The sequence below is a fragment of the Parasteatoda tepidariorum genome, chromosome 11 (genome assembly GCF_982258835.1).
Source record: "Parasteatoda tepidariorum strain Cologne lab strain chromosome 11, Ptep-v5.0, whole genome shotgun sequence".
NCBI classification, from domain to species: Eukaryota; Metazoa; Arthropoda; class Arachnida; order Araneae; family Theridiidae; genus Parasteatoda; species Parasteatoda tepidariorum.
In genome coordinates, this window is record NC_141765.1 from 82,581,102 (window position 1) to 82,605,737 (window position 24,636).

Genomic DNA, 24,636 nt, shown 5'->3' on the forward strand with positions numbered 1-24,636 from the left:
TCTCACTTTTCTTATGAAATATCTGTCCTAAGTACTAAAAAATTGTTAAAAGCAGACTTTCAAATGCAGTAAATGAATCTTTTTTAATTAATAGGTAGCATAATACCTCATCCTGGTGTGGATAGTAACTATGATTCTGCATGTAAAGAGATAAATGATACCAATGAAGAATTGGAATCTTATCGAAAACAGCAATGCAAAAACCTTAACTGTTCTGTAAGCTTATTTCTATTTTCTTTTTTTTTTCTTATTAATTTTAAATACATGATGTAGGTTCAGTGGATAGTTTCCTTACTAGTTGTGTGTTTTCTGCAAAATTCTATTTCCCTCTGAACTTTTTAAAAAAATAAGAGAAAAAAGCATTTTTTACATCAAATTTTAGTAATAAGAATAACTATTTTTTTCTTCCTATAAGTTTTAGTACAAAATGCTTTTGATTTTAAAAATTATGGGGGGAAAAAATAGTTATTCTTATTACTAAAATTTGATGTGAAAAATGTTTTTTATTTCATTTTTTTAAAAGTAGAAAAATAATTGTTTTTTTCAATAAGGGTTTTAATTTTCTATTCATCATAGTTCTAAAAGAATGGGTCGTATCCTGAAATCAGTGAAATATTTTAACTGTAATGTCTATAAATAAATTGAGAGGCAATAGCACTACTTTTTAATTTAAAAAACTAAAAAGAGAAACATTATTTTTATCGATGATTTTTGAATAACCTATTGTAAATATAATTTAATAATTACATAGATGAAATGTCTAATTGACATTTTAGTGAATTAACTTTAAAATTTATATATTACTTGTTTCTAATACTTTAATCAATCTAATGTTTTTAGAATATTTGTGAAGGTTAAACACATGACATTTTTGGGGTATATGTACTTTGCTTTTACACTGTACAACATTTGGGATATATTGATTTACGGTTTGAGTTAAACATTTAAAATAACAATTAAGACCTATAGTAATTTATTTATGAAAATCTCATATTAAAATACCACAATATCCTGCCATTTTGAAAAAGAAGTTTGCAATATTGGATATTTTACTTTACACAAAAATAGCTATTACAGGCTGATTCAGGATTAGGAATGATTTACCGCCCTTGAAGAAGAGAGAAAATATTAAAAAAAGAGTCACTATATGTTGTGTAGTTCACACTAAACATACCATAACCGGTCAAATGACCGTTTAAGAACGTTTGCATCGAAAATGAGCTTATCTTTTTTGCACATTTGACTTCATGACTTTTTTTAACAATTATATTCAGTTAATATTCTATTATTATTACTTTTTGTATTTTGTTTGTTTCAAATAATACTTGTTGTATACCTTTCTATCACAACCGGTCATTGAGCAATTTATTGCTTCAAAAGGTTATTGGATCAGAAATTGCGATGTAATGCGTGTTCAACATATTGCATTCGATCAGTTGCACATTTCTGCAAAGACTGTTGCATAGTTATTTCAATCAGAATAACTTTGAATGCAAGATATGTTTAGTGTTATGTAAGATTAAAGTAAAAACTGCCTGAGAAATCTTAATTTTTTCAAAAATGTTATTTTGACCCTTTATGTATTTAGCTCTTCAACTATGCCCTATATTATTACAAAGTAGTTTAAAAAGTGACAATTATTTTAAAACATTATAGATATAATTATTATTATTAGCAACACTTTGCATTCCAATTTTTAAAATATATTCATTAAAAATAAAAACTCTTAGAAAAAAAAGTTTTTGGTTAAAATACATTGTATAGTTTCTAATTAATAACATTTCAAACTAAAATCTGAATAACGATTTTCATGAGATGGTACATTTCATTATTAAAAAATTGGTAATATCAAAAAATGAAACAGATTATTTAAATATGAATTAAATTAGTTTTTCATCTTAGGAATCAGTTGTATTCTTATTTATTAACTTATAAAATTTTTTGATTCCAGTTTTTTTTAAAGGCCAGCATAGTCCGTGGCATAGTGTATTTCACATCTGGATATCACATGTTTCTGTTGTGGAAAAACAGAGAAAATTCTGATGAAATATTTCAGAAAAATCTGAAATAGTCAAGTTGAAGTTATTATATTTTTAGTTTTTAAAATTCCTAAATTAATAATAGATTTTGTTAAGGCATTTTGCAAGGTGTTCCTTATAAACAATTTTTAAATGTTTTCATATTTCTTTTAAGCTTTTTGTAGATTTTTGGTTCTGTATTTATTTAATCCTATAAAACTGTAAATATATTGTGTATTTTAATATGCACATCTTAGAAAGCAAATCTTAGCAGCATTTTTAAATAATGAAAAAAAAAAAAAATTCTAAATCTAACTAAATTGACTGGCTCAACTAAGTTACTACTTTTCTATTCTATGATATGTTTTTTTTTTATTTTTTTTTTTAAAAAAATTTTCAATAACATAAATTCAGAGAGTACCCATAAAGTACTTAACTAAATAATTATGTTTACTTTAGAAACGTTCCTAAAAAAAAAAAAAAGACAAAAACTTAATTTCAGTGTTTATTCATGATTTTTGTTCTTTACATTTGTTAAATTTTTTTTCAACTATAGATGATCAAGTATGTTAATGTTGGAAAAAATCGTTTCTTATTGGAGGTACCAGAAAATAAAAAATTTCCAAGCTATTATGAATTTATTGGTGCAAAAAAGGGCTTCAAGAGATTTTATACGAAGGATATTAAAGACCTATTATCAGTTTTGTCTGCAGCTGAAAATACTAGAGATACTGCTTTACGAGATACCACTAGAAAAATTTTTGAACTATTTGATAAACAGTAAGAATTTACCTTTTTATTAATTTAAATTTTTTAATGGTGCGTAACTGAAGACATAACTGATTTTACAATGGTTGTAACTTACAACTTTAAAGGTTAGAACTTAGTTGATATTGATTTAATTTGTAGCTTTTTTAATACAGTGAAACCTCTTTTGAGCGACCATTCTCTGTTCTACAGTAAAATGGTCATTAATGGAGGTTGGTCATTTTTGAAGGTACATTGACTTCAAAATGTTATTGAAGGTACATGATTTTTCACAAACGATTTTAGTTAGTGTCATTTTTTTGGTGGGGAAATGCCACTTATGTTAGTGGCATTTCCGGCAAAACCGGATTGATGAATGAAATTTAGTGTCAATAAAAATGATCCCTAATGATAAAATTATGTGTAAAAAGAAATTTACCGAATATGAACAATAGAACTATTTTTAAATAAACAATTTTTTTCTGTTTAAGCTTGTATTTAATTTTATATCATAAATACTTGCTTTAAAAGATGAGAAGTTTCTTTGTTTCAGATACTTAGTTTTATTCTAAAATAGTTTTTTTTGCCTGGCTATTTTATGACCAGATGTCATAATGTAGCTGGGCCATATATTTAAAAAGATGTCAACTAAAGACGGGCATTTTAACTTCATATAGTTTTAAGTAATTAATCTCTTCCAAATGATTTTATTTTTTCCAAATGTTCAACAGATTATTTTACAGTTATTAAATTCTAAATTTCTAGGTTTGCAAAGTTATTTGATGCAGATTATTGTGTAGATAAAATGTTACCTCAGATCAAAATTTTTATTGATTAAATAATATTTATTCCAGCATAATTTTTAATATAATGTATATGTTTTTAATTTTATTAATAGTTTTATTTTATCGATAAAAGAAAATTTACAAACCACTCATTCTATTCATATCTAAATATTGCACATTATTTTGCTCGTTCATCTATATAAACTACTTTTTAATTTTGGGCAAGATCTATCATCTCGATAGATATCATCAAGATCTATAATCATTTTATGAATTGTATTCTTTTTTAAATTTTATATTTCTTTCAAGTATTGATTTTTTTTCCCTTTGAAAAATAAGTAAAAGCTAGTTAAATTATTTAAAATCTTATTTCTTATACTATTCATTTGCAATATTATTGTGGCCACAATCTGTATTATCCACAATATTTCTTCTAGGTGAAATATTATAAGTGCCGCAACGAGTGCTAATAATAATTTGAAAAACAAATATATATAATATCTTCTATAGGAGGTATTAACTCAGAAAAGTTTAATTTTCATTTTATTAATAAGCATTTATTCGATATAAATTAATTATAGTTACATCTGGTAATAAGTTGACCTCACTGAACATTAAAAAAAAGCAACCAAACATCAAAAGTGTTATTTTTGAAAACATAAATAAATAAAAAAAAATTTGCCTACTGCGCATCCACAGGTACTCAAACCGGGAAAATCTTCAGGTTAAAGTTAGTTAACTCTGGGTCCAACTAACACGCAATTACGTACATGGTGAAATGAAACTTTGGAATCTAACCTAATCTTAAAAGCTGTTTTGAACTGTGATTGAGGGTTAGTTTCCATTTTGAATTCAGGCAAGTGATATGTTAATAGTTAACCCACATTATCATCACGAAAAGTCTAATAATGAATATTTCTATTGTAGGTCCACAACTTTAAATGCACCTGCCCTGTGGAATCATTTATTTTTTTAAGCTCATTGTCTGTAAATTAAAAAAAGTACAAATCTCAACTGAATATTAAAATGCATAATTAGTATCATTTCTAAAAAATTCACTCCTACTAAATCAACATTAAAAATAATCTATTATTTAATTAAGAGATTATTTTTCTAGCTTAAAACCTTTTTAATTTTCTACTTAGCAATCAAGTCTCTTATCATGCGGCTGGATATGAGAGTAACTCATTTTTGTCTATCCCCAAAATTTACTGAAATTTTTGATTGAGAAGTAGAAAAATTACTCAAGCAATCCACATAGCCCACCCTTGTGTATGAATTTTAAATAATGAGAATTTAAACTGAGTTCTACTATTTTGAAATACAATAGAACAGTTTGTCTGAGAAATGGTCTACACACTGCTGACATCCAATCCTTTTTGTTCTAGCCGACAAAAAATTAAATTGACCTCTTAGGCTGTTATAAAATGTAATAAAGGTTATAAAAAGGTGAAGCAAATTATTCCTCTTGAATATATTTTAGTATTCTCTTGTATCAATTGGATGTATGTTGGAGAATTAGTGTTCACAGTAGATTGTTGCATCATATTTTAAATTATAGCATATTTCACTGTTCTTAATGCTGTAATGTTAGTAAACAGTTTAAAATGAAGAGTATTTGCAGATTTTTTTTTGTTACAGCTATAAGAAGTGGCAGAAAGCAGTCCAATGCTTATCAACTCTTGATGTTTTACTAAGTCTGACTATTTACTGTAAAACAAATGAAGAAAGTGTTTGTAGGCCCAAATTTCGTTCCAGAGTTAACAATGAAGAGGTATGTAATAAACTCTCTTATAGGATCTTCATAAGGTGCATCCAAAAGGTAATGTCACTGTTTTTATTGTGTAGCTTCATGATTCAGCATGCTCAGGCTAATTATAATCCATAAAGGGATGGTCAATAAGGCTGTTCAGTCATCTGCAACCATCTTAAGTATAAAGATTGGCGTATTCTTGAAACCCTTTTTTATATCCTATGCAACATGTGATGAATTAATATAAAGTTTTCTATAAAACCCAGCAAGTTCCCATTGAAGGCATTCCCAATGATAAAAATGGTTTTTAGTGATTATTGTTTATCAAAAACGCTAAGTCTACTGGTGGCACAAAGCAGTAAAGAACTCTGTTCCTACTAGTAGGCTACCTATGACCAACACTGATGAAAACCTGACTAAATTCTTGAACTCAGATTGTCATTTGAGTGTTTAATAAAAAAAAGACCTTCTGAAAAGTCATGACCAGATATCGCTGATGATTGAAAACTTGAACATATCAACTTGCCTTGCCCCACCACCTGATTTGTGACCTGCTTTCTAGGTGAAGGTGCCATCTGTTCCTCAGCTGCATTGAACTCCTTGCATATCACCCTTAGACTTTTTCTTATTTAGACAATTAAAAATTTCCAATTAAGGTAAATTGACAAAAGACAGTTACACAAAGGCTTTTAAGAATGTTCCATAGAGGATTAATTTGACGCCTTCAATGCCTAGAAATCTTACTGGAACATATATAGGATTTTTAATATGTTGTACTGGTGTTTATTTGTTTTTTATTACTGCATGTTTTTTAATCAACTCAGTGACATAACTTTTCACAGAAACCATGTAATGTAAACAGTCTACCTCTGGTATTAGGATTTGTAAAAATAACTTGTGGTTGAAAAATTCTTAATATATGGGATATCCTTTTTTTTAAATCAATTTTGCAAATTACAATTATTGTGTGATAGTTACTAATGTCAGTAATAAATTTTGTTTTCTTAAAAGAGTGAAATCATTATGAAAGTTTACCACCTTACCACTTCTAAACTGGTAGAAACAAACTATTATTTTTAAGCTACTACTTATGATATTCTTTTCTTTTTTATTGTTTAGATATCCTGAATGAATGGTGTCAAAATATTATCTGAAAGTGAAAGTATACATAAAAAATGTAATTATTTCAATAAAATATAATTTTTTTTTTCTTAGCCTTATCTTGAAATTATTGATGGAAGACATCCTACATTTTCAAAGTTGTACACTGGCAAAGATTATATTCCTAATAGTGTGTACATGGGGGAAAAAGTGAGTAAAAATAAGTTTTGTGTTTATTTTCCTGTTTTGTAACAGATTCAATTGCAAATCATACTAATTTTAAATCCTAACAGTTGATGGTATGACAGGATGAAGAAATTTTCTCTCATATTTTTACGTTCCAGCCTAATAAAAAAAAAAATTTCTTTTGATCAAGCTTCTTTTGATCAAGCTTCTTTTCTTCGAAACTTTTTCAAGGTCTTAGTCATGGATCTTAAAACAGGGTCATCTCTTATCCTTCATGTAGAAAAAAAAAACTAGAGTTCCTTCATAACCCATCAATTAAGAGTATGTCAAGTACTATATTTTTATTTCATTCAATAGAATTTTTTAAAGTTATGCAAGTTTCATAGTCATCCTAATTTTCCTAATACAAAATATTTTATCCTAATTTTTAGCTTTTTGTGCTGAGATTCTTGATTTTCATGTGTTTTTAAATGTGTGTGTGCATTTATGGATTTAAAAAAAATTTGAATTGATTTGAAGAATAGAAGGATTAAGATTTTTGATCCAATATCTTTTTATTTTAATTAGTAATGTTTGGAAAGATTGCAAAATTCAAACATTCCAATTTAGGAACAGTTAACTAATAATATACAGTGGAAAGTCACATATCCAGAATCGGCGGGACTTCTAGAAGTACGGATATTAGATTTTTCCATATAATAGACCCCAAAGGTAAATAAAGCATAAAACGATCTGAATCTAAGAAGCAAAAGGTAAATAAACATTATTTTTCGGGCAATAATGTTTTAGTATTAGAATGATGCCTAATCAATCAAAAACAAAATATTAGCAAAAAATTATTTTTTCTTAAAATATAGAAAACGAAAAAAAATTTGACAGTTATGAAAATATTAATTGCTTTCTCTGCTATTTTTAACTAGAACAATTCAAGCGAAAAGGGGGAATTCCCGTCATTCATTAAGGTAGGTAGGTGGAGGAGAAAAATTAATTTCCTCCTTATTTGTCATTCAAGTTGAGGGCGGGTATGTGATGAATTCTTATTTTCTCTCCCATGATTGGCTATCAATCAAGCATAAAAGTGCTGCATGCTGATTGGGTTCTCTTCTTGTGTGACTGAAAGTGACTCCACATTAACATTTGCTACGTTTACCCTTTTTCACAGTATTTCTTCTTTCTCTAACACTCTAATGAAAAGGTTCAAGGAAATGCCTCTTTTACTAGCTAGCTGCATAGGAAAGGGGGGAAGGGACTCAGTTGTGCTCTTTTGAAAACAAATCCAGATAAGAGTAATTGAAGTAGTTGCTTTATACAGCGCATGCACGGAAAAAAATTTTAAAAAAAATTATCCAGGTCCATCTAAAATTGGATGAATATCCCGGGTAATTGACTCTTCAGGAAAAGGGACGTCGATATAGGACGTTACACTGTATATGGTTCAGGCTTATAGTATTACTATATTATTTCAACCTTTTCAGGAATTCACTCATTATTTATATATAGAGAGAGAGAAAGATATATAAATGTTTTGTTCATAATAATTAATCAAAATAATGTATTATCTAAAATTGTAAAAATAATTTGTCATAATAAATCAAAGGTAACTAAAATTGACTAACTAAAAAAAGTAGATTAAAAAAAAGATCTAACATTTCAATATTCTTGAGGCAGAAGTTTCAAGACCCTTTACTCAGACACCCAATTGACAGTACTCCAGGAACGATTAATAATAAAAGAATCTTGAGGATACTCCTGATTATAGTTGGCTCGGCAAAAAAAATCTGATTTTTTCTTAAATCCCCTATTGCGCAAGCGTGCATTATGATATGGCAAAGGTAAGTATGAAATCCCGCAATTTGATAGAGTGTCAAATTGTCTGACAATGACAATTCCCTGTCTTGATTTAAAATTACGTTTTCCCCCGGCAATTCACTGACTTTTTTTTCTGAATCTTGTTTTCCCTGACAATTCCCAGGGCTTACGAATCTGTTTTCAGACGATAAGGTTGTTCAATTTCCTAATTTTCAATCTAGGTTAAAAATTTTACAGGATCCGAGTGAAGAAAAGGTTCATACTTGTTTAGTATTTTTATTTCGCTTTTATTTTTTGAAACATGTTATTAAGGAGTTGCAAATCTTAGTCGCATTTTTAATTAAATGCTGCCAATTTTTTTTTCTTATTTAGTCCGCTTTTTTAAATAATGAGTTTAAGAAAAAACAATTAACTATTCAATTTGGATTCAAACATATTTTATAAATCTCTTGGGAATAATTTAATTTGTACCAATAATAAACATTTATTTTATTTCGATAAATTATGAATTTTATGCATAATAGTCCTGACAAAGCTTGATCATTTTTGTATTTTTTCCCCCACTAGCTCAGCCAATTATGTTTTGAGTAATAATTTACTAAATTCTTCTGATTATTTAATTATATTCCTACTTTATTATTGATTAAAAAATAGCTGTAATTTAATCATTTTCTTATTCCAATTAGTATTTTGTATTTCCATTTCACTTTATTATTTTTTTTAAACTTTTTCTTAAAGTATAGGGATGTTTTTTTTTATTGTTTATTTCTTCTTCACCTGTTCACTAATATGTGTGTGCGATGCTTTTCCTTCTCATCCCCTCTTAAATCAAAAAGAAAAAAATATCAAATTATTCTCAGTTTTCTGGATATCAGATTAATAGTTCTGTACTGTATTATGAAATTTTACTTTTTTTAGGACAATTCACGTGATGGTAATGAAGGCGGAATAGTTGTTTTAGTTACTGGACCTAACATGGGTGGAAAATCCACATTAATGAGACAAACTGGAACCCTTTTGGTGATGGCTCACTTGGTATGTTTTATTAATTTATTTTCATTTTGAAATTATTTAAAATCTGTCCAAATAGTTCATATTTTATTGTTATTCAATGTCTCTAGGAATTGCTGCACTTCCATAGATTATTTTTTTAAAATTATTTAATGATCAATTAGTCTTTTAGAATCCAAAAAAAAAAAAATTTACTTTCATGGCTCCATTAATTCATTTTTCATAATAAAATCTCCATACAGGTATTTCATTCTTTTAATGTATTTTTGCTTAGTTTCTACTACCTTGCTAATTTAAAAAATGTGCAAAAAAAATAAATAAACAGAACACCCTGAGTAACTTTCAATCCAATGATTGAATTTTCACAAACTTGACCTAAAATATGCTAATTAATTAGTGTAGATGATATTTTAAGTTAAAAAATCAGGCATAAAAACATACTTTCTCTGAATAAACATACATTTTTTGATGAATTTGATTTTTAACCCTCAAAATATAGGAGGTAGCTGCAATCTGGAAACTAAGATCCTAATAGTTTGGTCAGGTGATCAGTCGAAATTTTGGACCTCTCTCCTAAACCAAATATTGTAATTGTATTTCCCAGATTGCAGTTACCTCCTATGGTTTAATAAAATAGGTATGTTTATTCTGAGAAAGTACGTTTTTATGTCTGATTTCGTTACTTAAAGTATCACCCTAATTAATTAGCATATCTAAGGTCACCTCCCTGAACCATTGTCTTAGTGCATGAAAATCTGATGAAATAGATCAAAAGTTATTCAGGGTATTTTGTTTATACTGAATCTTTTTCTTCTTGTTTAAAAGTCATCAAAATTTGAGAAAGTGTGTATAAATGACTGAAAATATATTTAAAAGCTTCTTAAAAAAGTATTTAAAAATCACAGGAATGTACCATGGAATATATCATCACAAACAAGTGCATCAAAAAGAGATTTTTCAAATTTTTGTATGTTACTAGTATCAAATTAAAATTATCAGAATTTGGGAAGAAAAAAAATACTTTGCGAAAATAGCTGACTGATTAAAATTAGAAGCAATGGAACAGTCTTTAATTTAGTTTTAAAAGGAGGTAACTTGTATTCGAAATTTGTATGTTATAATAACACTGAATTAAACATAGTGGAATTTGAAAAACTATATCTAAAAATCACTTTTTTTTTCTTTTTTGCTGTTTGAAGATTTGTGTTTTACATAGATATGTGGCTGAATGGTTTATTCATATTTCGATCATACTCTTAAAAAGAAAAAAATCCTTGTCTGGAATTCCGAACTAACTACATTAAAATTTTTCTCTGCTACCATGTAGTCCCAGCTGCAAGTTTTCCTTAAATATTATTAATGAATCTGTAAGTTAAACTGTGAACTCATTATAAGGAGATTTCAAATACAGTTTTTACTGAAAATTGCATAATACAGTAGAGAACCATTTATCTGGTATCCAGAAAACCGGGAAAAATTTTGTAGTTAATTTATGAATTGTACTTATTTGTAAAAAATAAGTATGAGAATTTTGTATTTTTTAAAATTGTTTTTCTTGTCTAAACTTAAATTTCTTTTTATTCTTTTAAATGTTATTTTTCTACCATTTTTTTTTTTTTTTTTTTTTTTCATTTAGGAGTGCTTTTCTTTTTTCTCTTACTTTAAAATGTTGTACACTTTTTGCTTGTAATTTGGGTTCGCTAAAACATTGATTAACGACACTTTTTGGTCAATCCAGAAAACCGGGATAGCGATGGTCCCGAGTATCCCGGATAATTGGTTCTCTACTGTATCTATTCATTTTATTTCATTGACTCTCATTTTAGGGCTGTTATGTCCCTGCTGATTCAATGGAACTAACTCCAGTAGATAGAATTTTTACTAGAGTTGGAGCCAATGATAAAATTTTCAAAGGTATGTTTGTCACACATTTTTTTTTCTAATGTGTCCCCTATTTATATCATCAATATACTAGGCTAATAATTTTATTGGTTTATCTTTTTTTATCCTATGTTTTTATTTTCTTTAAAATTATCCACTAATTATCTAGCCATAGGATTTAAAAAAAATTGTACCAAATATACCTTAACTACTTGAATAATGGCATTTCTTTGTATTTAGATCACAAGCTTGAATTGGCTCATGACTATACAGTCAATTTTATTTACATATATAAATTTAAGTCAATGAAATCATATATTTCTGGGATGATCAACCACATTTCTAGCCCCTATCAAGTTAAGCCAATGGTGACAACTAATTATTTTTTTTAATCAAAGATTCACAAACTTAAATATTATGCGTGCAAAACTTATATACAAGACATAATACAGGGGGTTATTAATTCATTTTTATAAGTATGAAAACATGCATTCATAATAAACACAAAGAATGAAATCTCTGAATTCCTCATTCAGAGATGATTGTGCGTCAGAAAAAATTGTGATCTAGAGATCTGAGATCCAGAAGTTTCAAGAAATCATCCATCAAAAAAGTTTCTGGAAATCAATGATGTTTCAACAGTTCAAGCCCATTAGACTTTATCTTTTACCCCAAAATAAATTAGGAGTCTTTTTGTTAGGTTCTTGGAAAGCGATGAGGAGGAAATTAGTTAAATAGGAGTGCAAAATAGTGGGCATTTTAGTTCCATTGCAAGAGTTCTTCACTCTGACCTCCCTTGTGGGATCTCCAAGGTCAAGGTTGTAAGCTGTCAGTAAATAATTGATGATTAGGGATAACTCAATTTTCTTGCCACCATTAACTGTAACATGTCCAACCATTAGGAATGATGTAATTAAATTGATAAATTTAAATGCATATTTTTCTTTATTCAATATTATTAAATTTATTTATAACTGTATTCTTGTACCTGAAAAATATAGAAAAATAAAATCTTATTTTAAGATACAACATGTGCTATTCACACATTTGTTTCTTATTTTCTGAATGATCACAATGCAATTTTAATTTGGCCCTGTATTGTAAATAGAACTAAATTAATTGATAGATGAAGAGATGGTTTTTTATTTTAAATAGTAACTCGTTTAATTAACGATATTTTTCAAATGTCGTTTTTGATTTGATACTACAGTCAAACCCTGATATAGTGAACGAAATATTTGGTCCCATGCCTTGCTATACACGTATAATGTTATTTTTTGTGGATATAGTGAACCAAAAAAGTGAGGAAGTTGGATGTAATGAACTTTTTTCTGTCTTCGACTGATTTTTTTTTTTCTCATTTTGTAATAATTTTCAAATTTCTATTTCAAAATAAATACATATACCGATATTTAAAACTATCTATAGAGGGGAATGTAGCGATAAACATTTTTCCTTGTTTGCTTCTTTTATCTCACTTTCCCATCCCTAAACAAACCAAGCAGATGTTTCCAACTCAGGCAAATGATGCACCTGTAAGGAGTCAGTGGGATCAATATGCATTTTCTGTCAGAGGGAATAAGTAATTATTCATTATTGGTTAAAGGGTTGGACACTAATTTGTGTTGATAAGGCCCTCATTTCAACTCCTTTTTGCTCTCAGTTCAGCTTAAAAAATCCTGCAAACAAGTGTCTCAAATTTAACTATGGCAAGCAGTTAACGTAAAACGTTCTCCATTGATAATAAAATGGGCATAATCAGAAAATTTAAAATGGATGCAATCAAGTTGATATTTTCAGGGAATATAAACTATCCAAATCTGCAGTTTGTCACATATGGAAAAATAGGCAATTAATAATTTCTGTTCCTGAAAAAAAATTTAGATGGCAGAAAAAAATTGAGAAAAGCCGGTCACAAGGATGTTGAAGAACCATTACTGAAGTGGTTCACCATTCGAAGAAGCCGCAATCTTCCAGTATCTGGACAAATGTCGATGAATTTGCTAAGCGATTTTATAAGACTACTTTTATGTGCTCAAATGCTACTACTTAAATTTTTCAGTCATTTATTTGAATAATGGGCCATTCTGTAAACACTCTAAACCTCAATTTTTATCTTACTTGTACATATTTTTAATTTATTCAATAATAAGGTACATAGGTTAAATCTTAAAAAATGAGATACAATACTAGTTATATTTAAATTTTTATTATGGAATCAGTTCTTAAAATTTAGCATTGTACTTTTTAAGTTTTCTTGTTATAATCAACATATTTACATTTATTTCCTTAGTTGAAAAAATATTATAGCATTTCAATTTTCTTCTTTTTCTTTCATGTATCTATATAATGCTCTTATTTAAAAATAAATTTAAAATTTAAAAATCATATTAAAATTATGTAAAAAATAAAAATTTATTTGAGCAAAAATTGGTTGTCCCGTGCATAACACAAAAACATGATAATTTTTATTTTTCTCATTTATTTTTAGGGCAAAACAGAAACTGCTTCAATTTTACTTTCTTTCTCTTAGTACTGACTTATATTACATAGGAAGTTCCTCTAAGTCTAATATTAGATAAAAAAAATTAGCACTTGTTTTCATGTCCCGTGCATAACTTAAATTTCTCTAAAAATTGTGAAAATCAAAAACTCCAAGAGCATTTATAACTGTAGGTGGCTAAGTAACTTTAACAATTTCCTCATGTTGTAAAACACTTTATCTTCTCGTTTAGGCCATTTCCAATATTTTCCAGGCTTTACCAATTCAGAAACTTCAATATCATTTCCCAGCACTTGCATAACTTCTCCAGCATATAAACTATTATCCTATTTCACAACACCCCAATTTCCTCCAATACTTTTTGTGGTGTTAATTGCCCTGGTATTAAGATTTCTTTTTATTGGTGCTACAGCATTTTTATAAAATTTTAAACCAGAAGGCGAATATGTAATTCCATGCATTTTAGAAATTCCTGGTATTACTCTTTCGTTGGCCCACATATTATTATCTCTGTTTATATCTTTATCTAAAAATAGCATCACTGTAATAGGTGACATAGCTTTTTTTACAACATTTGCAAAATCTTCCGCAGACTGCACAATTGGAACTGTCTTAGCTGCCTAAAACTGTCCTAAACTGTTTTAAAGTGTCTAAAACCTTAAACATTAGTAAAAGATAAAAATTCTATATGTGAAACTATTAAACACATAATTACATACATTAATAAATATTTTATATTTTTTATGCAATTTACTTTAACTTATTGAAGGAAAATAATATAATAGGAAAAGATCAATAACTTTTGAAGCTGCACAATTCATTGAATAACAAAAGTGAGTACCTTATCCTTTAAATATGCTTTTAGTACTGATAAATTATGTTTTTGCATAAGGATAAATAATGCAATATTTAAAGTAATAATAAATTTTTTAACAAAAACTTGTCTTCATTTTGTTCCTTGTTCATATATTAACCTTTTATTTTTCACATTATTTTTTTAAAATTTTAATATAATTTGATCCATAGAGTTTTGGACAGGACAGTTTAAACCGTTGATTAATCCTTTCTTTTTTAAACCTTGCCAACTCTGATGCTTCATTCAGATATGTCACCAAATAATATTTTCTTAATTTAATTTTCTCACCATTCTTCCAAACTGTAACTTCATCTTTCATTCCTGGTAGTGTAAAAAAATATCTGGACGGAAAAAATTTATCATACTAAATTAGGTGACTCTTCATCACTAATAGTATTTTTCTGACTAGCTTGCATGTTTAAGCCAAAATTTGTTGCAATTACAGAAACTACTGTTTTTTTTTTTTTTTTTGGTAGGAGATTTAGGTAAAGATTTTAATGATTTTCTCATTGCTTTTCCGACAACTTGATAAATTTTGTAGGCATTTTCAATTTGGCTTCTTGATGCTGTATTATTCCTAAACTCTGTTTTCTTTCTTTGGCGATACAGTTGTAATTATCCTTTATAATGATTTATAAAGCTTCTAATTCAGATCACCAAACTAAATTCAAAGTAAGAATTAGTGTTGCCACTTCAAAATATACATAATTAAATCAAGTGTATACTTCCGTGTGTAATAAATTGCAGACATGTCCCGTGCATAACATTAGGTATGTCCTGTGCATAACACGAATAAAATAAATTTAGAATTTTATCAAATAATGTATTTGGAAAACATCCAGCATAATTTAATAGAAGTAATATTTATCAGCTAAGAATAAAATATAATGACAATATACAAGTTTTAAATTCACAGAGTTTATGAAAAATAGAAGTCAGGGTAGAAATTAATCTTTTTTCTGAGTCCCGTGCATAACGACTATATTAAATCCCTTTTCAAGTATTTAAACTTTAATTTTTTATTTGTTTTCTATGCAGTCTTTAAGAAACAGACTTGTTTTGAATTGAATTGTAAAAAAAATATTTATTTCCCCGTATATTTATTACAAAACTTCTTTATTGTTACTTGAGTACTATTTATTTCTCTTTATTTTAGAAATTTGGTCTTTATTTTGGCGCTTGTCACAATTTATACCATGATCTTATATCACCGTGAGGAATTGACAATGCATTGTAATATTAGATAGATTAATTTAGATACAAAACTTTTTTAATTTAATATTTTCAAGCTTTTTTTTTATTTAATTATTTTTTTAATGTTAATGCTATCATTTTTCGCTAATTCTGCGTTTGTAAGATTGCACGTCGTAAATATTGTAAATTGAATTTATTTGAATATAATAAGCAAATTTTTATTTCAGTTATTCTTAAAAAATTTAAAATTTTTATTGAGTACAATTGGGCTGCAATTGCAAATAAACATCTCCTATTAACTTTATTACTTATATAATATTTTTTTTTATTTGCATTATAATAATTTGTAATTACTTTAATCATTTTATTTTACTTCTCTTAATGAGAAGGTTCGTATGGACTGGATCGAATAGTCATTGAAAAATGTAATTTTACCCCAAACCCGAGAATTATCTTGGAATTAGACGATCTGTCTAATGGCGGGAGTTCACTTTTCCATTTTCAATAATGTAATTTGCCCTTGCAAAATAGAGGATTAAAAAATCCTATTTTTTCCATACCAAACATCATTAGATGCATCCTCAAGATTCTTCTATTATTCTGAAGCATTTCTGGAGTGTAGTCAGTTGGATGTCCGGGTTTAAAAAAACTGGAAAATTCTGCTCTAAGAGTATTAACAATTGTTAGGTTTTTTTTAAATCTACTATTGTTTCTCAATTTTCAACATTGTTTCCCAATTATGAAAAATTATTGTTTTATAATTTTGGATAATACATTATTTATTATGAAAAAATTCTTTTCATCGGCAATATTTTTTTGATGCCAATAAAAGAACGATGTTTTTTTTAATTGAGTAAACTCTGATTCCTCAGAAATGCTGAATCATTATCAAGTTTTGCATAGTGTGGAATCATATCTGCTTTTCTTTAAAGTTGTCTACATTTATGATACAATGATGATACATACAATGATTTATTACTAAAAATAGAGGATTATTTTATAAAGCAGATTGCAGCTTTCTCTTTTTAAAAAATTTTTGATTCCACTGAATTTTTTTTTCTGTTCAAAACTTTGTACTCAATAAATTAGTTATTGTTCATGGATTTTTTTTTAATTCAGTTGATTTCATGGCCTCTAGGGATTTAATATTTATGTTAGCGTTTCTTTTAATTATTATTTCCGTTTGATAATTTTTAAATGCCGTTTTTATTTTATTTGATTGATTAATGAGTTTTTCTTGTATTCTATCATCTTTTTTTTAAATAGTTAAAGACCTTTTTTTCTAATAGTTCCGTCTTTTTAATAATTTCGTCTTTTTTTTTAATAGTTTTTTTTTTTTAAATTTTTTAAAAAGTTTTTTTTAAATAGTTATGACCACCGAAGCCGTCGTCTTCAGGGGGTACCGGCCTTGGAAGCCATAAAACAAAACCTTTTCTTTCTTCAAAACCTTTTTCTTCACATAGTATAAAAATTCCTGTATGTTTTATTTAAAATCATTAAAAGTATGAATTTTATTATGCAACTTTCTTTTTTGTAGATATATTTTTCCAGTAGGTACTTCATAACACCATTTTTGACAATGGAACTTAAAAAAACAGTTTATTTTATTTGTTTGTAAGGGAGAGCCAGATACTTTATAAATTTAAGGTTATAATTCATTTTTTATCTCTAAATAGTTATTCTAATTATCAACTCGAGAAAGAAAGACATGTTTATAAATTTCAATTGTTTCTCCAGGCTTTTCATATGTGTGTGTAAAATTTTAAATATATTTTAAGTAAACGAAGATATATTGAGAAGGAGGGGGAAAATACCTTGATTAATTTTTTTAAAATTCAAACTGTTGCTCTTTTTTCATAGGAAAATTATAATTATGTGTTTATTAATAATAAATGTGATTAGTGATAAAAGTAAACTTATCAGGGATGAAAGACTTCCGCAAAAAAGCGGAAATCCGCTTTTTTCTACCAATTTTTAAAATTTCCGACCATGTTCCAAAAAATAAAATTTTTGGGGAGTCCAATTAGATAACCCAAGCCTCCCGATCGATAGTCGGATTACCGCGACTTCCGCTATAGAGTGGAAAGGAGTCTTAAGTGTTTCGTTTCCGACCGCCGATATTTGATTTATTTTGTTTCGCTGATTTTTGGAATTTTAAATATTAGGAATTGCTCCGGAATCTGCTAAAATCGCGATTTTTAATCAGACAATTTTAATATCAATCATCGATTTTTCGTATTTAACTGATTTAAAAGTTACGTGTTGCGATTCAAGAGCCATACTAGCAATTCCTATTCACTCAATTTAAAAATCCAATATCGCGATTTGTATTTAAGCGTTTTTAAAACACAATTTCGCGATTTGTATTCTCACAAGTTTAAAATCCAACATCGCGATTAACATCAGATATTGTTTTTCTTATTTGTACAATATTTAAAAATTACTCATTGCGATTCGTATTCACGTGATCTAAAAATTATGCATCACAATTCTTAATTACCCGATTTGTATTTTCATGTCTTTAAAATCCAGCAGCGCGATTCATATTCACGCGATTTTAAGATCCAACCGCACGATTCATATTCATGCGATTTTAGAATCCAAGCGCACGATTAATATTCACACGATTTTAAAATCCAAAATCGCGATACATAGTCACTCGATTTTTTAATCCAAAATCGCGATTCATATTCACGCGATTTTAAAATACATTATCGTTATTCATATTCACGCGATTTTAAAATCCAAAATAGCGATTCTTGAAAGAAGTAGAAGTAAGTTTTCTCTTGAATCAGTTACTGTAAAGATGTGGTATATTTTTCATTAGTAAGTAATTTCATAGTCGTGCCTTCCTATAATTGCTTAATTTTTTTTTAATATAGTAATGGTCACAATTTTAAAATTATATTTAAGAAAAATTTAAAGTTAACTGTCTAAATGCTTCTGCCAGTTTAAATAATAAATCAAAGTCTCCTAGCATAGTTAAAAGTTACTTTTATAAATCTCAGTATCATATAGAGCACTCCCCCCCCCCCCTCTCCTCCCAGTGGCCTGCATTGTAAAAGTTCAGCTTTTTTTATTTTTGTCCACTTTCATGCCTGACTTATACATAAATATTCATTTTAATTAAGAATTTATTTAGAATTTCATGTTTTGAGAATATCAAAGATTTCAATTTACAAAGATATTACTTTTTTGAAATGCGTCATAGTGATCTTACTCAAGAAAGTTTCAGGATTTTTGAATCGGGCTCATAATCACCCCTGCCCATTGAAATATATCCCATTAATTCTTTCTTTGGTTTCATCCTGACACTGTTTTATTGCATTATCTGCTGCCAAAATAGCTTAATATCACATGCATTTTGTGAACTGGAAGGTATCATAAATCAAAGCAATTATGTTTGAATTAATTCTACAGTTTATGTTCAACAACTTCATTGTGGTTGCTCTGATTGTCTTATCTTTATGTGATCAAAAGGGAAGATCGTGCACCCCTGTATCCTTATAAACATTGGAAAGAGTATTCTTATCTAAAAAAAAAAAAAAAAAGAAACATCAATGTTCCTTAGGCCTCTCTGTGCCTTGGGTAGCTGTTTTGTTTTACTGCTTCAATTTTTTATTTCCATGAATGTGAACAACTTTGAAATAAGTGCTCTAAAGAATTCCAATATATCTTGGCTTTACTACACTGGCACAAATAGAACAATATCCTTGTCAACTGCTACATGTGAAGAAGGGTTTTTCATAAGAACTAACATAAGAAATAAATCAATTTAAAATTACTAATTAAACGTATATGAGTGCAAGGAACTGACTTTAAAAAACAAATTGGAAATGTTCTTAGTGATTTCAAAATTGATGCTGTGAAATCATGTTGATGAAATGGTGGTTAGAATTTTGATGTAAATAAAGTATTTAATCTAAATGTATTTTTTTAAATCCAAAATATGTTAACTGTAGAAAAATTATAATAAGTTAAAGAAAGGAAAGAACCTATCTCTTATTCAACAGACCATCTGCTACTTCTATCATAAAAAGTCTGTCATCCATAAATTTTTATGAAATCAGTTTCTGTTACTTATGCAGGGCTGCCTAGTACTATTCTTTTTGCTGAATATTTTTATAGAGTGGTAGACAAATAAAACTAAAACTTTGAGAAGTTTTAGTAATTTATTCCACTTTTTAATTGGCGTTTCATATGAAATTTTAAATCAATAATATGTAGTGCTGTAAAAAGTAACTTTAAATCAAATTTACTAATCAAAGAATGACACACTAAAGCATAAAAATAGCTGCAAGTGGAAGAAATCCCTCCCCCAAAAAAAAACAGAAAGTTGACTGCCCTGTTTTTAATGTAATTTTTATTTATTATTATTATTTTACAGTTTTCGTATTTTACTCCCCCAAAATTAATTTTTCTCCACTAAAAGAAGTCGAAGAGTATTTTCACTCCTTGAAAAAAAAAATTTCTTGGTTTAGTTACACAATATACTCTTTACTAAAATAAAAGTTGTTTATGACATTTGGTATTTACTTTCAGTTTATACATTAAAATAATTATGAAAAAGGGAATGTTTTAGTTTATGTTTCAAACAGTTATTTTGCAATTGGTTTGAGAACATTCAATGCATTGGCTACAGCCGTCTTTTATTATTTATATGTAAAACTGAATTAGGATTGTAGAAAATTTCCGGCAAATTGTAAAAATTTAATCTTCAACTAAAAAATAAGTTATAACTCCTTAAAAGTTGCAAACCTGATTTATTTATTTTATCTTTTTTTATTAAATTAATTTTTCTTTTTAAGGAGAAAGCACATTTTTTGTTGAGTCTAGTGAAACTGCCAGTATATTGCACCATGCTACTAGAGATTCATTTGCTCTTATTGATGAACTTGGTAAGTTAGTTGTATATTAGATGGCAATTATATGACAGTAATTATGTGTATTTCAAAGGCACAAAAATTTGAGCCTGATATAGAAATTGAAATACATATGTAATTCATCCATGTCGTCAAAAGTGAGTCTTGTATAATAGTTAGAACAAAAAATGACCCTGTTTATTCATAATATTTTAATAATGAATTTGATATGATTTTGAAGATGCCTTGATAGTTCCCAATCAGAAATTTACATTAAATGATGTTCTCTTATTTTGATATTCATGTAAAACATAATAAGATTTGTTGACTTTTTTGCAGTCATGAATAAAAAGAAAATGAATATTTCATTCATAGGAATACTTCAGAATAACTATTCTCAAGTAGAAATAAATACAGGGTGTCTATAAAAGAACTCCGGGGTTTTGAGGCAAAATATTTTTATGAAATAAAAAACATACATACATGTTTTATGCATGACTGAAAAGCTTACATTTTCAAGTTTTTTTAACACTTAGTAAAGTTCTATATGAGCCCCGTTAGTGGCACGGCAGACGTCTAAACGGTATTCTACCTCTTCCCATGTCCTAGCGAGCATGTCTGGGGTGACAGTTGCCACACAATTGACTATTCGTTCCCTGAGATGTTGAACATCACGAATTTTCTCTGCACTTTGTACAGTAACTAAAGACTTCGTTTCTATGAGCCAAATAACACATTGAGCCTTTTGTTGCGGAGTCGCCATCATTTCAAATTTCGCGACGTCATTTCAAGGTCAACACCCTGCAGCGTCGCCAACAGTTGATACAAACATTCCCAATTGGTATGAGTAAAACTTTTTGAGCTACTCTTTTCAGAGAAATCGACTAAATTTTGCTATCTTTTATAGTTAGTGAGATATGAATTTTTAAAACCCCGGAGTTCTTTTATAGACACCCTGTATATATACCTTAAAGCCATCCACATTACACTTTAGATCACTGTAAAAATTGTACATTTATATTTGTATTAAAATTGAGAACTAGTTTCAATACAATTAATTACTTATCCTCCTTCTGACATCATTAAATAATAAACATTTGATACAGAAAAACTTTCTTCAGCAAATACTGTTTTTTAACTTTACATTTTGCAAAAAGGAGGAACAAACTTGCCTTTAAAATGCTTTTCTGCATAGTTTTTCAACTGCTTCAATACCATCCATTCACATAAGACATTGCGTTCACTCCTCTTATTTTTACCTCCTTAATTAGGATGCTCAATGTACTACCCATTTCATTTTAGAAAATTATACCTAGCTTGAATCAGAATACTTTTAATTATAATTAAAATCATTGCTTTTAGGTAGAGGAACTGCTACCTATGATGGGGCAGCTATTGCTTATGCCACTGCAAAACATTTAGCTAAGAACATAGGCTGCCGCACTTTATTTTCAACTCATTATCATGCTCTTGTGGAGGATTTTCATGGTGTGCCGAATGTTGGACTTGGACACATGGTAAATTTTTAAATATATATATATAGATGTTATATTATTTCATGTGAAGAAAAAATATAAAAGGAATTTAAAATTAGGGAAGAGTTGTGTTGTATGCTGTAAATTTGTGTGCGATTTATATTCTCTTCAGATTATTGGAAAAATTTTTCCTTTCTGCTGAAAGTGAAATTCACCTTTTATTGGAATTGCCTAATTAAAATTACAAATAACTAGAGGTGTATCCAGTACTGGTCCAGATTTTCATTCCCCGGTTATTATCTGATCCAGACAAAATGTTTGACAGACCCGGTTTTTTCTCTCAAACCTGACTCTGCCAATTTTGCCGGGTAACACTCATTTATGTTTGACACAATCATATTCAACCATCATTTTACCTACATAGCAATTTTTAGTTTGCAGGCTTCATACATGTCTTAAAAATGTTTAATTTTGCATCAGAAAAATTAAATATTCTTAAAAGTTCTTTCTTTTTCTTTAAAGGGAAAGGTGTAAAGGAATTTTTACTTTCATAATTTAATGTTTTAAAAATAAAAATTCTAATGATTTTAAGTTAAAGTAATCAATTTTTGATAGAAATAGTGATAGCAAATTTTATTTCTCTTATTGATTTCATCGTTGGTGACGTGCCATCGTCTTCAGCACTGGCAAGCTAATGGCCTTCTTGAGATATTATATTTATAGATTAGTACCATAATCTTTGAACTTGACTTGAGGATAATTCACTAATTACGTATTTTCATGTGGGTCCGCATAACAGCCATTGGCTTCATCACCTCAAAATTTTTATCTCCCTTTTATTCATTAAATTTAGAAATTAATTGAAAATTTTAGGCGTAATATTTTTACCTGAGGGACTGTCCACCACTTTCGTAAAAGTTTTGTAAACTTTTATTGTACTTTATTACTTTTTTTGCTTTTTATTTTTTATTAATTATATTTATTATTATTAGTTTTAAAATTTTCAGTACTCTTAAATTGTTTTATGAGATAATATTTAGAGGCAAGATTTTAAAAAAAAGTATGAAGTAAGGGGCTTTTTATTCCAAAAAACTTTCAACAATTCAACTCTTAATGATTTTATTTGCAAACAATTAAAATGAAAAATTCAATTATCTCAGATTTATTAAATATTATGAATGTAAGGACCATCTAATAATTTACTTTTGACAAAAATGTTTAGGTTCAATACTCATTGTTTTTACATTTCAAAATTATTGAAATTTTTAAAATCATTTCATGAAAAAAAATACTGAACCAAGTAACAAATAATAACATTTTTTAGGGCCATTCACTAATTTACGTTCATAATATGAATTTATTAAAGTTTTCTTAGTTTGATTAATTCTTAACATATCTTTATAAATTCAGTGTGATCAATAGTATTAATCTTGTTAATGTTTTGTTGAATATACTTTTATAAATAACTTTTATTTAAATCTAAAAAATATACTCAATAACCTTTTCCAAATAAATAGTTAAAGTAATTGTAATTTTGAATTAAATGTTTTACATAATTAAGTAAAGTAATTATTAATTTAAAAATAAAATGAGCTGCTTAGTATTGAATATTTTTAAAATTGTGTATAAATTGTTTTTATCATGGCTAATATAATCAAGAAAAGAGTTCTTTGTCAGAAACTAGTTATTTTACCATGATCATGTAAAGTTTTTTGAAATTATTTTGTATTTTGTTAATGTATTTCTGAAGAACTTATAGGAACCAGTAGGAAGAATAAAAATTTTTTATTGGTGCTCATATCCTAATTACAGGGTTGGAATTTTCGATATCAAAAACTGGTTTTTGACTTGACGAGTCAGAAACCTGTTGTAAAATCAAAAAATGTTGAAATCTGACAAAAACTGTCAAAATCTGACAAAACTGTCTAAAACTTAGGACAAGCTTCTTTATTAACATTTGGGGCATTTTATTAGACGTTAAATAAAACACAATGCTTGCATTATATACTACTATAATTATAATTTATATTATGTATCATTTATAAAAAATATAGCCAAAATTATTAATTTGTAATAAATTATTAATTGGTTTTTCTAAAAACATGGTACTCTTAATATATTGCAAGTAATAATGAGTTGTTACATTGTAAATATTAATTTTAATTATAATGCCATAATTTAGGCAGATTTTTTAGATTAAGTAAAACTAAAGTGGTCGCCAATAATTGCCTGATCTCAACTTAGAAAAAATAAGCATTTCTTATCCATTCTAAATGTTTGTCTATTCATGTGAATGAGGTTTCGAGGGAAATTCAGGCAGCCAACGGAAAATTCTTTGTCTAAAAGTCCTTCAAACACTTTTATTGTTAAAAAACATTAAATGTGAATTTGTGTGTTTATTAGTTTGAATTCCTTAAGTTTATTAATGAGACCTTTGATTTCTAATAATCTTTAA

General features: G+C 27.7%; 1 protein-coding gene across 3 annotated transcripts in view; it reads left to right on the forward strand.

The window, feature by feature from the left end:
* Positions 1–24,636, forward strand: part of Msh6 (DNA mismatch repair protein Msh6) — a 202,780-nt gene that overhangs the window by 157,981 nt on the left and 20,163 nt on the right. For 2 of the 3 annotated variants that reach the window (XM_087154646.1, XM_087154647.1), the window contains exons 21-28: positions 95–216; positions 2,575–2,798; positions 5,192–5,324; positions 6,519–6,614; positions 9,318–9,434; positions 11,237–11,324; positions 20,653–20,742; positions 22,069–22,223. In XM_087154646.1, coding sequence (XP_087010772.1) covers positions 95–216; positions 2,575–2,798; positions 5,192–5,324; positions 6,519–6,614; positions 9,318–9,434; positions 11,237–11,324; positions 20,653–20,742; positions 22,069–22,223 — 1,025 coding nt within the window. The remainder of the gene's footprint in view (positions 1–94; positions 217–2,574; positions 2,799–5,191; positions 5,325–6,518; positions 6,615–9,317; positions 9,435–11,236; positions 11,325–20,652; positions 20,743–22,068; positions 22,224–24,636) is intronic. The other variant, XR_015430286.1, reaches the window with a different exon arrangement.